Raw genomic sequence first — 13,900 nt, forward strand, 5'->3', positions numbered from 1 at the left:
CAGTCCTTACGGAAACTTCCATCTCTGGCATGAAAGGGGACACATTCTTGTTCAGTGAATGCTGGAAGGTTGAGAGTAGGAAGACATTGTCCCCTTCATGCTGCCAAGACAAGGGGCAGAGACAGTACATCATTCATCTGTTCCTTGATCTGATCATTTGTAGACAAGTCTTCTATTTCCAGAAAGAAAAATAGAAGTTCAAATGATAGAGCAAAAAAACCCTGATAATAAATTTTTTCTTAATATTATTACCAAATGAAAAAAAGGGAGAGGAAAGTGTGCCAATGGTGAAGAGAGATCTACTCTACAAAAAGCAAAAATAAATTATTGAGAGAAGATTCAAGTTTACTTCAGCATGATAAGAAAGGGATAGGATAAGCAGGATACCAATAAAGTTACTGTAATTAAAAACAGAAGCTCTCTGTCCTGTGACTAACTGGTGACACTGTTTCTGATCAAAACACTCTCCTACTCACAGTTTTTCTCACAGCAAGTTTAACATCTTTGTTTCTCAAGCTGTAAATGAAAGGGTTCATCATGGGAACCACATTGGTATAAAAGACAGAGGAGATTTTCCCCCTACCCATAGACCCAGCAGAAGATGGTTTAAGATACATAAAAGCAAAGGAGCCAAAGAAGAGGAAAACAGCAATTATGTGGGAGCTGCATGTGCTGAAGGCTTTCGACCTGCCCTCAGTGGAGCTAATGCGCAGGATGCTGGACAGGATAAAACCATAAGAGAAAAAGATGGTGACACTGGGCACAATCACATTGATACCTGCCACAATGAAAACTACCAGCTCATTCACATAGGTGCTGGTGCAGGAGAGCTGGAGCAGAGGGAGAATGTCACAAAAATAATGGTTGACGGTGTTTGCATCACAGAAGGTCAGTCTCAGCATGCATCCTGTGTGAGCCGTGGCACCTGAAAATGCCATCAAATATGAACCAAGCATAAGGATGGAACACACTTTGGGGGACATGGCAACATTATATAAGAGTGGGTTACAGATGGCCACATAGCGATCATAGGCCATTGATGTCAGCACATAACATTCAGAAATAGCAAAAAAGCAGAAAAAGTAAAACTGGGTCATGCATCCCCTGTAGGAAATAATATTCTCCTTTGATGTGAAGTTAATCAGCATTTTAGGTGTAAACACAGAAGAATAACAGAGGTCTGTGAAGGACAAATTGAAGAGGAAAAAGTACATGGGGGTGTGCAGGTGTGAATTGAGCCCTATTAGAATTATCAAGCACAAATTTCCCAACATAGTGACCATGTACATGACCAGAAACAGACTGAAGAGGGGGAGCTGAAGATCTGGAAGGTCTGTGAGCCCCTCCAGAATAAATTCAGTCACAAAGGAAGCATTTCCACGAGCCATTCTTCTCTAAGGCGATCTGTGAGCACAGAAAAATAGGGTTACATAAGGAAACAACTCAGCTCTCCTTGCAAGATCTTGTACTAAGGCAAGTGTGTACACTGGAAGTGCCTGAGACTAGCCCAACCTTGACACATAGAATCTGCCTTTACCACTATCATGATCCTGAGGGACACTAATTAATTCTCCCTTTATTAAAGCCTTTATAAACTAAATTTAGCAAAGCGCATCACAAATTTAACCTATTGAGGCAAGTCCATTGAACTTGGTCTCTGGAAACATGACTCCTGCAAAAATCAAGGGAGAAGGGAGAAGCTGGGACCAGAACAGAATCATCCTTCTCACCATTTCTTCATTCACTTGACCCTCTCCTTACCAGGAAAATTAGAGGCAGAATCCTTAGTAACCCCGTGCTGGCCTCAAATGCAGATTTCACTTGAAGGAGTGAGAATTAAAAGTACTCTTTGATACCTAAATGAGGCACCAGGGTCTGGGGGAGGTTGAGTTACTGCCCCATGTCACAGAGTAAAAGCCATAAATCCGGAAGAGTGAGAGTTCCATCCAGAGAGAGGGAACTTACTGATGGAGATACTGCATCCGCTGTGCCCCTAAGCTCTGAATATTCTCTTATCTCCCTCAAACACATACTCTTGCCAGCTTCACTTGAATGTCAATGCTGCACAAAATGGGAAAGAAAGTGGCATAGCTCAAACCTCTGAAATTCCATCTCAAAAGCAGGAATGTGTTCTTAAAAATGGAATTCAGATACTCACTCAGCCTCCTTAGGTCAGAAAGCCTCAGAGCTCTCTAATCCTTGGCATTTACCCCTCTCCTGGGGTAATTTAACTTTACCCCTGTCCTGGAAAGGCAATTTCAGGCTCAGAGGCTTTGATTCTAATAAGACTCAGCCTGCCTTAAATTCAGATATACCCTTGAAATCCTTCTGATCATACTTTCTGATTATGTCCTCTTGAGAAGCAGAGAAAAATAAAGCCTTTATTATTACCACATTTACTACTTGATTGGACATAGATTTAAAATGCGTTTAAGGATATAACACACTTGGTTATAAACAGGGTAGAAGCTTGCTCAGCCCTTCCCACAGGGAACAGATTTTATGTGTAAACAAATAAAGAGATTGTGTACCCTGGCCCATGACATGTCTTTAGTTCCTCAGGGACTCAATAGTTCACTCATCTTCATTTCACCTTAGGGATTATACATCCCTAGATTCAAAGTAAAGTCCCTTCTTCCCCTTGCCTTTATCTCTGAATGGAAATCTACAGTGTTGTTTCATCCCTCCTCTGTTCACATATCCTCAGTGGGCTTTTTTTCTGCAAGGGTTCTGCCTCTAAGAAATAAGGACTCCTTATTTCTTAGTCTCAATTTTTTTAAAGATTGCAATAACTCAGTTATTCTCTCTCCTGGAATGTCTCTAAAATAATTTTCAATTCTGTATGTTCCTTCTCACATTTATACTTTTAATCACCTACTGGAAATTTCTACCTGACCCACTTATTAGCATTTTATGCAACACTTCAGTAACTGGGGTTCTCAATTTCTTCTCATCATAGAAAAGAGTAGGGGCAATGGAGGTAGAGGTTATGTGTATGAAGCCTATCTTCCTACTTCCATTCTTACTCCCAATAATACCTTGGGCAAGTTAGTCAACTTCTGTTTCTCTGGTTCATTTTTGTATAATAAGGATGACAAAAATAGTATCTCTTTCATTAGGTTGTTGTGTTAATTAAATCTTTGCTTTATGTTTTTAAAGTTTTTATTTAAATTCCACTTAGTTCAACTACAGTTTACATATAGTTTCAGGTTTACAATAGAAGGATTCAACACTTCCATACAACATCTGGTGTTCAACACGCCAGGTGCACTCCTTCATCCTTATCACCTAATACACCCATCCCCCACCCACCTCCCCTCTAGGAACCATCAGTTTGTTCTCTATAGTTAAGAGTCTGTTTCTTGATCTGTCTCCTTCTCTCTCTTTATCTCCCTCTCTCTCTTTAATAATATCATTAGAACAATGCCTGGCATATAATGATAGTCAATAAATGTCAGTGGTCATTATTTATCCCTTATGAATACATCATAATACTCATCAGACTTTTTTCCCCCTTATTTTCTATGTTCCCCTATAAACTGTAAGTTCTATAAGGACAAACATCTCCTCTATCTTGCTTAGTACTTTTCTCCTGTGGTTAAGATCAGTGCAGAGCATAGAGAAGAAATTCAATAAATATTTCTGAAAATCATGTTGTTATTTGGATGCAAATCTTCAGAAAACATTCCACATTTCTCACCTTCCAAGAAACAATGCCTATGACCATAGTGACTTCTATCCTTGTCCCTCAGCCACCACACAGGCTCTTTAACTGAACTGTACGGCTAAACTGTAGTACCTCTTACTATTCTAGCATTTTCCCACATAGTCCCTCTTATTCAGCCATGTGCACTGCTGCTAGAATAATCTTTGAAAGCAAAACTCTGTCCCTCCTTAGTTTAAGAACTTTCAGTGGTTTTCCATTACCTATTTGGCAATCAGTATTTTGTAATAAAAGTGTAAGTCTCTTTTTTCCATTGGACATTCTTTCCTGCTTTGTCGAAGATTAGTTGACTGTAGAGTTGAGGGTCTATTTCTGGGCTCTCTATTCTGTTCCATTGATCTATGTGTCTGTTTTTGTGCCAGTACCATGCTGTGTGTAAACCTGGTGATTCACAGACCTGTACCCCTGGGGATAAAAATATATGTTTATAAAAAATAAAAAATTTTAAAAAAGTGCAAGTCTCAAAATTATGTTTAATTCTTGGATAAAATTAAAGAAGAAATTGAGTCAGAGTTCTATTTAGTAGGAAGACTTGAAAGAACTATTTTGATTATGTATTTTGCACACATTAAGTGTTATACAAACTTCTGGCATTTCCACAAATAAAATAAAAAAATATTGGAGAATGTTTATATTTCTAAGACCATAGGGTATAGTAAACAAAGATCATAGTCCAGAGACACCAAAGATAATAGTTAAAATTTAAATTTAAATCTGCACAAACTTACTATCTCCTCATGATAAATTACAGTTTCTCTCCTCAATGTTTTCCGAAAGGGAATAAGAATTTCACAACGATGGTCATTTATTTAAGTAACATATTTTTTTATTTAATATCCTGGGAAGGTAACCTTCTACCTATGTTACTAGTTAGAAAGTTTCTAGCTTCAAGTTACAGAATGCTCAATTAAAACCCCATTTTAAACAAGAGCTTGTTTCTCTCACCTAGCTTAAAACTTGATCATTCTAGATTTGGTTCAGCAACTAATCATTCTCATCAAGAATTCGGTCTCTTCCATTTCCCCATGCTCATTTGTTGGCCTTCCTTCTCAGGCTTGGTATCTCATGGTCACGGAACAGTCACCATAGCTCCAAGAATGACATCTAAACACCAATATATCCAAAGAAGAAAGCGAGGAATAAGGCAAAAGAATTCTTTCACATTATCTCCTTGTAGTATGAAGTAAATCATCTCCAGATGCCAATAGATTACGTCCTTAATGGCTTTGCAGTCATATGGCTATGCCACATGGCCAACACAGCTGCAAGGAAAACTGACAAAAATGAGAATCTCCCATTTTCAGCCTCTATCAAAGAAAAGGAAGTTTCTGTCATTAAGAATATTTGGAGGAGTAATACCTATTGGATAGAGCATCAACACAATCTGCCACCTACAAAGAGTTTGTAAAAGGTATTTAGAACAGGGATTGTGTTTGTTTGTTTTTTAAGATTTTATTTATTTATTTATTTATTTGACAGATAGAAATCACAAGTAGGCAGAGAGGCAGGCAGAGAGAGAGGAAGAAGCAGGCTCCCTGCTGAGCAGAGAGGCTGATGCAGGGCTCGATCCCAGGACCCCGGGACCATGACCAGAGCCGAAGGCAGAGGCCTTAAGCCACTGAGCCACCCACGGGCCAGGATTGTGTTTTTCAGTTTCAATATAGAATATAATTGTTATTTTTTAAAGTAAATTCACTGTTTTAAGCTTTAAATCAACCCAATTGCCTCAAGATAGTCAAATCATGTTATAAATTATTTGTGTGTAGTTGTGTTTGTGTGCAGATAAATAAACTCATATAAGTATATATTTACACATATACTATTTATATGTATGTGGTGAAGAGAGGAGGAACATCATTTTGTAACATGCGAGGGTCCTATTAGTAAAAAAGAATCAGACACTGAATGTTTCAAACTGCATAAAAAAAGAGTGCCTCCAAGCAGAAAACAACAACTCATGCTACCGTGTGTGTGTGTGTGTGTGTGTGTGTGTGTGTGTGTGTGTGTTTGTAACTTCTTTTTCACAGTAACTCCTAAAAGAGAGATGGAACAGATTGCCAGGCACTAAGTATCTGATGGATCATAATTAGGATTATACCTTTTGAAATTTTAATTTTAGGTTTCCTTGAAGTGTCTTCTTAGTTTTCTGTCCCTTATTTAGAATCTTCCCAATATATTGTATAATCTTTGAAACTGCTAGACTAACCAAATTAGGTAAGATAAGGGAAATTTCATTATGCAGAATTTTGGAAAGGGATCTAAGGTAAACAGAAAATTATTAATTATATAAATTGAGGTTTAAATTTTTGCTAAGAAATTCTGCAACACAGAGCCCCTAGGTGGCTCAGTCAGTTAAGCAACTGTCTTTGGCTCAGGGTCCTGAGATTGAGTCCTGCCTCAGGTTCCTTGCTCAGCGACGGGCTTGCTTTGCCCTCTGCCTGCCACTCCACTGCTTGTGCTCTCTCTCTCTGACAAATAAAATCTTTAAAAAACAAAAACAAAAAAACTCCATAACTGCTTATTATACTAAAAAGGAGACACTGGGCTCCCTTCAGGGGCATCCTTGTGCCTTCCCATGTGAAGAAGATCTGATTATAAATAAGAAAGCTTCAACTAGAAGTTATGATGTATTAAAAACAGATCAAAAGAATGGAAATCCTATAAGGAAAGGCAATGAACAACTACATTTCTGAAAAACAGGACTCAGAAATGTGCCCTAGCAAATCCTACAGTGTTAGGAGTTTTTGTAAGAGAACTGCACTAATGGGAAGTTTAATTTACTTGGGTATGACTGTCTTACCAATGACCCACTTAAAGGAAAACACCTTTTACCTCTGATGTTTGTTAGATCATGGATTTTCTAAACAGCCTAGAATATAACTCATGATAAAGGAAGGAAAGAACACTGGGTTTCTTTATTTGCCTAAGGTATCTTTTGGGGAGAAAAATTGTACTGGCTGCTTTTAGGAGATAAATTGTAGAAGGCATTGGATGAAGCAGGCATTTAATTAGGAGGGTCTTGTGTCAATGCAAGTCAGAGACAATAGTTTCTCAAATCAAGGTGGTAGTGTCATAGTTGTGATATATAGGGTATTACGTCTATACTGTATATATGCTTTATGTGTATGTATATATTATGTATTATGTATTAATCTAGTACTCCATTTCACTTAGTGAAAGTGCAACTTTCACAATTACCAATAATTTCCACCATGATCTTGTCCCTCGTTACATGTCTGTCCTCAGCTCCTTCAACTCTCTCTATTATTCCTTCTATTTAATACAGTAGTCCTTTCTGTATTCTCAAACATGCCAGAAGTATCATCTTAGGAGCTTTTGCACTGGACAGTAAACTTCCTTAAAAGGATACTTTTTCAGGGGCAGCACTTCGGTGGCCCAGTCTGTTAAACATCTATATTTGGCTCAGGTCAAGATCTCAGGATCCTGGGATTAAGTACCAGGACAGGCTCCCTGCTCAGTGGGGAGTCTGCTTCTCTCTCTCCTTCTGCCCTTCCCCCTCCCACACTAGTACTCCTGCATGCTCTCTGTCTTTGTCAGAGACAAAAAAGATTTTTTCTAAGTACTCACTTTAAACATCACCTTCTCAATGAATTAGAACCCATGTCCAATTTACCTTTGCATTCTCAATATTTTGTTTAAAGATTTTATTTATTTATTTGATAGAGAGATCACAAGTAGGAAGAGAGGCAGGCAGAGGAGGGCGGGGGGAAGCAGGCTCCTTGCCAAGCAGATGTGGGACTCTATATCAGGACCCTAAGAATGGGACCCAAGCCAAAGACAGAGGCTCAACCCACTGAGCTACCCAGGTGCCCCTGCATTCTCAATATTTAACATATCACGTAGGAGTTTTCTCCTCTTTGGATTGCTTCTTCTTACATACCAGGTAGCTGGGATGTGGCTACTATGAGTAAATCTCTTAAAATGCAAGTTTAATTTGACTGAATCTAAAATATTCTATCTGAAGAATCTGCTTAAGAGCTATTTAAACATTTTTATTTTAAAATAAGAGTAAATTTATGGTCATGAAACCGGTTGGGTTCCTGGAGGAACACAACACATCTGCTTCTTCATTTCTTACTGAGGGAAGATGGCACTTCACTATTTATTTTCTTTTAATTCCCTGTTCAATTTTCCATTCTTTTTTTTTTTAATTTTCCATTCATTTTGATGAAGTATTTGTAACCTATTATACCTCAGGAAATTAATTTTAAAAAAAGAATTCTAAATGTAGATACAGATCAAGCCTTAGAGATCTCAATTAATATTTTGACAACAGGTCTAAGTCAAAATTAATTAGAGGAAAAGAGTGAAATGAAGCAATGACCTAGATAGGGAAGCAATGACCTAGATAGGGAAGCAATGACCTAGATATGTTTATTAACAAAAAAATTAATATTGTTAAATTTAGTGGTGTTTAAGTAAAACCAAATACAAAAGCCATGTTTTTAAATTTTTCATTGCATAGATGCTAATGTTCACTACTGCTTATCTGTTTGAATAAAGTCATATATTCTGAATAAGGGGAAAACTCCTATTTTAAATCTCATGAATCATTAAGGAAGGCATGTGATTTTATGAGGACTGGGTATAACATGCAACTGATAAATTATTGAACACTACATCTGAAACTAATGTTGGCTAATTGAGTCTAAATTAAAAATAAAAGTAAATAAACAAATAAATCTTATGTATCTCAGTACTAAAAAAGAAGGGAAAACCTGTTTGTTTTCCTAAACAAAAAATAAAAACGTAATACCCAGCATGAGAGAAATTCATGTGGCACCCTGGAACAATTTAGAAACAACCTTCAAACTAGAAGTGTTTTCTCATAGTCCTTGTTTAATGAGACAAAATAATAAAGTAGAAGCAAAGCATATCATAAAGAGCAGTAGAGTTGAAATCAGAAGACTAAGAGGATACTCTAGAACTTGTCATTGTGTAGCTGTGTGACTTTGGGTGAATTATTAACTACTCTGATCTTCACTTTCTCATCCATACAGTAAATACATTTTGTTGATCAGCTACATGCTACTTTGAGTGTCTAAAAATAAAACCAACCCTGCCAAAAGAAGCCTCCTATAAAATGATTACAGATGCAAAATAGATTAAAAATAATAGTCTTTATTAAAACTTCTATTTCTGCCACTTAAAATGATATGTTCTTGGGGCACCTAGGTGGTGCAGGTGGTTAAGTGTCTAACTCGTAGTTTCAGCTCAGATTGTGATTTTAGGGTCCTGATCTGAGTCCTGATATTGGTCTCCATGCTCAGCACAGAGTCTGCTTGGAATTCTCTCCTCCCCTCTCTTTCCCCAGCTCCCTCTAAAGTAAATAAATTAAGAAAAAAAACAGATATTTTATTGCCAATCAGAGCAAAGAAACAAGAGTATACACATACTATCACACTATCTGATTTGTGCTTCTAATAGCAAGTGGCAGTTAAGAACAAGCCCAGTGCTACAGTGTCAACTCTGTTGTTGCTCAATTCAATAATTTAGAGACTATTCATCTTTATCTGGAAAAAAGAAGTTTAAATGAAAAAAATTTTAAACTCAGATATTACATTCCTGTTGATAAACAGGAAAAAAGTGAAGGCATTGTGCAAATGATGAAAAAAAAAAAAAAAGACCTAGTAATTACAGACAGAAGACTCAAATCTCTTTGACCATGTTCAGAAAAAAATAGGCAAAGAAGGCTACCCCTGAAAATATTTTCTTGAAACACATAAAAGCTCCCTGCTGAAACACACACGCACACACACACACACACAACAAACAAACAAACAAACAAACAAAAAACCTCCCTGCTATGTAACTAACAGCAGAGAGACATTCTTTCCTATTAAAACTGTTTCCTACTCAGAATTTTCCTAAGGGCAAGTTTAACATCTTTGTTTCTCAAGCTGTAAATGAAGGGGTTCATCAAGGGAACTGTATTGGTGTAAAAGATAGAAGAGATTTTCCCCTCATCCATAGAACCAGCAGTAGATGGTTTAAGATACATAAAAGCACAGGAGCCAAAGAATAGAGAAACAGCAATTATGTGGGAGCCGCACGTGCTGAAGGCTTTCGACCTGCCCTCAGTGGAGCTCATGTGCAGGATGCCAGATAGGATGAAACCATAAGAGACAAAAATGGTAATAGTGGGCACAATCACATTGATGCTCAACACAATGAAAACCACCAGCTCATTCACATAGGTGCTGGTGCAGGAGAGCTGGAGCAGAGGGAGGATGTCACACAAATAATGGTTGATGGTGTTTGCATCACAGAAGGTCAGTCTCAGCATGCATCCAGTGTGAGCCATGGCACCTGAAAATGCCATCAAATATGAACCAAGCATAAGGCTGGAACACACTTTAGGCGACATGGCAACATTATATAAGAGCGGGTTACAGATGGCCACATAGCGATCATAGGCCATTGATGTCAGCACATAAGCTTCAGAAATAGCGAAAAAACAAAAAAAGTAAAGCTGGGTCATGCATCCCCTGTAGGAAATAATATTCTCCTTTGATGTGAAGTTAATCAGCATTTTGGGTGTAAACACAGAAGAATAACAGAGGTCTATGAAGGACAAATTGAAGAGGAAAAAGTACATGGGGGTGTGCAGATGTGAACTGAGCCCTATTAGAATTATCAAGCCCAAATTTCCCAACACAGTGACCACATACATGACTAGAAAGAGACAGAAGAGGGGGAGCTGGAGATCTGGAAGGTCTGTGAGCCCCTCCAGAATGAATTCAGTCACAAAGGAAACATTTCCACGAGCCATTCTTCTCTAAGGGGATCTGTGAGCATAGAAGGAAAAAGTTAGAAAGAGAAAAACCCAGATTTTTCCACCATATCTCCTCTCCCAAATGTGGTGTATGTACAGGGAAGATAAAAGACTAGTCCAACCTGGACACATAAACTCTTTTACCACAATGATGAGACTGAGTGACTCAGACTGCTCCTTATTGGGCTCTGTAAGCTAAGTAACAAAGAATTTCAAAACTTAAGGGAGAAGTTTGCACCAGGACAGAATTATCTTTCTCTCCTCAATCACTTTCATTCACTTGAGCCCTCTCTTCAGCAATAAAACTGGAGCCGCTTTTAATGAAGATTGGAGTTGGTGTGGTAGAAACCAAGTAGATTGTTTCTAATCCAAAACCAAGGGAGCAGTCTACAGGAGGTTACTGCTCCATGTCACAGAATCAAAGTCACAAATCTGTAGTAGCAAGAGTTTTCCCACGGAGAGGAACTTTATGACTGACAGAATGCATTCTTTGACCACCACCTACAATATCTCTAAATACTCCCAGCTCCTGGCAGATTTTTCTCAATTTCACTTGAGACTCAGGACTGCAAAACTGGGGAAAGTGACATATCTTTGATCCTCAGACTTCCATCTCAAAAAAGGAGGACATGAATAAAAATGAAATTTGGAAATTCACCCACCTTAAGCCAGAAAACTTTGGTGCTTCCTTATCATTATTATTCCCATTGTCATGGAAGGACAATTTCAGACTGTGAAATTTGGTTCCTTTAACTCAAAGAAAACACAGCCAACACTTAATTGCTGATATACGCTAGAAAATCTTTTAGAACTGTAGATCATAATTTCTGATTATGACTTTGAGTTCCCTTAAACAGTAGACAAAACAGTCTTTACTATTATCAGTTTTGCCACTTGGTAAGTCACAGAAGATATAATGTGAGTGTGATTATATAATGTACTTGGTTGTAAACAAGGCAGAATCTTGCTCAGTATCTTCCCCAAGGAAAATCTCTAAGTGTAATCAGAAACTGTGGGGATTCTATAAACACCCTGGACCATAATCTGTCTTCAGTTCCTTAGGGATTCAACAATTTGATCAATTTTTCCCTTCCCTGTAGGGATCATACCTCCCCTCAAGGAATAGCCAAGACCCATTCCCCATTCTGCAAAATGGTGGAGGAGGAAGCCTTAATCTCTACTTTTCTACATGACACACTAATTCAAAAACAATTTGCATACTGATTCCCTTTATAAGAAATCTAGAAAATGGCTAAGATGGTCAGGCACCCAGTGCATGCCTGAAACCAGACATATTGAAGCTGTTAGGAAAATTAAAGATAACCTCTTGTCTTAATACCTATGTTGGCATAGCACATGTGATTGGGACAAAAATCCTACAGTTCCTAGCTACTCCCTGGAAAAGGAAAGAGGTGTACCATACATCCAAAGCCTCAATTTGTTTAGGAGCTACCCATAAAACTAGCTCTTGTACTTTATGTCTCAGAAAGGTGAGGGGACACAGAACATGGCATAGTTTAGCTGCACAAGGTGAGAGAAAACAGAGACTGCAGTTTGGGTTGGAAATCACAATAGCCACCTACCCACCACACACATCCCACTGGCTTAGCACACAGCTATCAGTACAAAACTCTTTTCCTCCAATCATGTATCTAATGACCCAATTTATTACAGAGCTGCCTGAGGAACTGACTTCAGTCTTGCTTGTTTTGTTTTAGGGTGCTGATGGGATCTGACATACTCCAGAAGGAATGAAGCAAAAAGAATAAAGGAAAGTTGGATGGAATGACAAGAAAAGTAAGAGACTCCCCATCTGGCCAGGCTTACTGTGTGGGTCTTCTCTAGTGCAAGGCTAGTTCATGAAGATTAGGACAGGTAGATATTTTGTCTAATGTCCAGACACAAGCCCAGGGAGTCTCAATATTTCCCCAAACAGACAATATAAATCTCCACAAACTGTCCCTAATGAAAGGAAATATATCATTTACCTGACATAGAATTCAAAATAGCTGTTATAATCAGGTTCACTGCAGTCAGAGAACAATACAAAGAAAAAATTGAGAATATCAAACAAGAGATAGAAACCGCTAAAGAATACCAAGCAGAAGTCATGTGGCTGAAGAACAGAATAACCAACTGGAAAATTTACTGGAGGGTTAAAACAGCATAGCAAATCACTCCAAAGAAAGGATCATAGAATTTTTTAAAAAGTCATTTGAAATTACTCATCAAAGTAGCAAAAGGAAGAATGAAAAATAGTAAAGAAAATAAGAGAATTATTGGACAATATCAGATGGACCAATATATGCATTATAGGGATCCCCAAAAAAGAGCTGGGAAATGACCTGAAAGATTTCTCAAAGGAAAAATGCTTAAAAATCCCAAATCTGTAGAAGGAAATGAACATACAGATCCAGGAAGCAAAAATGATCCCTACCCTGACCCCCCACAAAAAACAAAAAACAAAAAACAAGAAACAAGCAAACAAACAAAAAACTTCAAAGAAATCCACACCAAGATACATTATAATCAAATCACTGAAAAGTAAAGACAAAGGGAACTTTCAAGGAGCAAGAAACATGCAATTTATCCCATACAATAAAACCCCTATAAGAGCATCAGTGGATTTTTCAGCAGAATTCAACGGATTTTAACAGAAATCTTGCAGGTCAGAAGAGAGTAGGATGATCTATTCAAGGAACTGAAAGGGAAAAAAGGGGGTCCACCAAGACTACTATAAATACCCAAAGGAGAAGAGAGAACATTTTTTTCTTACATGAAGAAAAAGCTGGAGAAGTTCATCACCACTAAACCTGCCTTATAAGAAATGTTGAAAAGAAAGGACACTAAATAACATCATGTTACCTTATAAAAGTCTAAAATAAAGTGATAAAGGTAAACACATATAACCATACAGAATATTGCATTATAAAAGTGTGGGTAAATTTCTTTTAATTTTGATATGAAAGTTAAAAGATAAAAGTATTAAAAGTAGCTATAACTATTTATTCTTCTCCTACCCACTTAAGCCCCCATTGGGAGGGAGACAAACCATAAGTGACTCTTAATCTCACAAAACAAACTGAGGGTTGCTGGGGGGAGGGGGTTTGGGAGAAGGGGGTGGGATTATGGACATTGGGGAGGGTATGTGCTTTGGTGAGTGCTGTGAAGTGTGTAAACCTGGTGATTCACAGACCTGTACCCCTGGGGATAAAAATATATGTTTATAAAAAATAAAAAATTAATTAAAAAAAGGTAGCTATAACTAAAAATGTTAATAGACACAAAACACATGTATGCATTAAATAAAGCCTTTTAAGTGACAAAAGCAAAATGCCAGAAATATTTCTTTAAATCAAAACTACAGCCCCAATAATGTA

At 37.7% G+C, this 13,900-nt stretch overlaps 2 protein-coding genes across 5 annotated transcripts in view; one reads left to right on the forward strand and one right to left on the reverse strand.

The window, feature by feature from the left end:
• Positions 1-13,900, forward strand: part of LOC309841031 (olfactory receptor 8G5-like) — a gene marked incomplete at both ends in the record, with an annotated part of 188,307 nt that overhangs the window by 94,060 nt on the left and 80,347 nt on the right. The window lies entirely within an intron of this gene.
• LOC309841233 (olfactory receptor 8U8-like) lies at positions 456-10,517 on the reverse strand (the record flags this gene model as incomplete). The annotated part of the gene is made up of 3 exons (XM_082684160.1): positions 456-1,394; positions 2,034-2,061; positions 9,592-10,517. 3 exons carry the CDS (start codon positions 10,515-10,517, stop codon positions 456-458), a joined length of 1,893 nt encoding a protein of 630 aa, XP_082540286.1.

Source organism: Mustela nivalis, assembly GCF_964662115.1.
Source record: "Mustela nivalis genome assembly, chromosome: 9".
In the NCBI taxonomy this organism is placed as follows: domain Eukaryota; kingdom Metazoa; phylum Chordata; class Mammalia; order Carnivora; family Mustelidae; genus Mustela; species Mustela nivalis.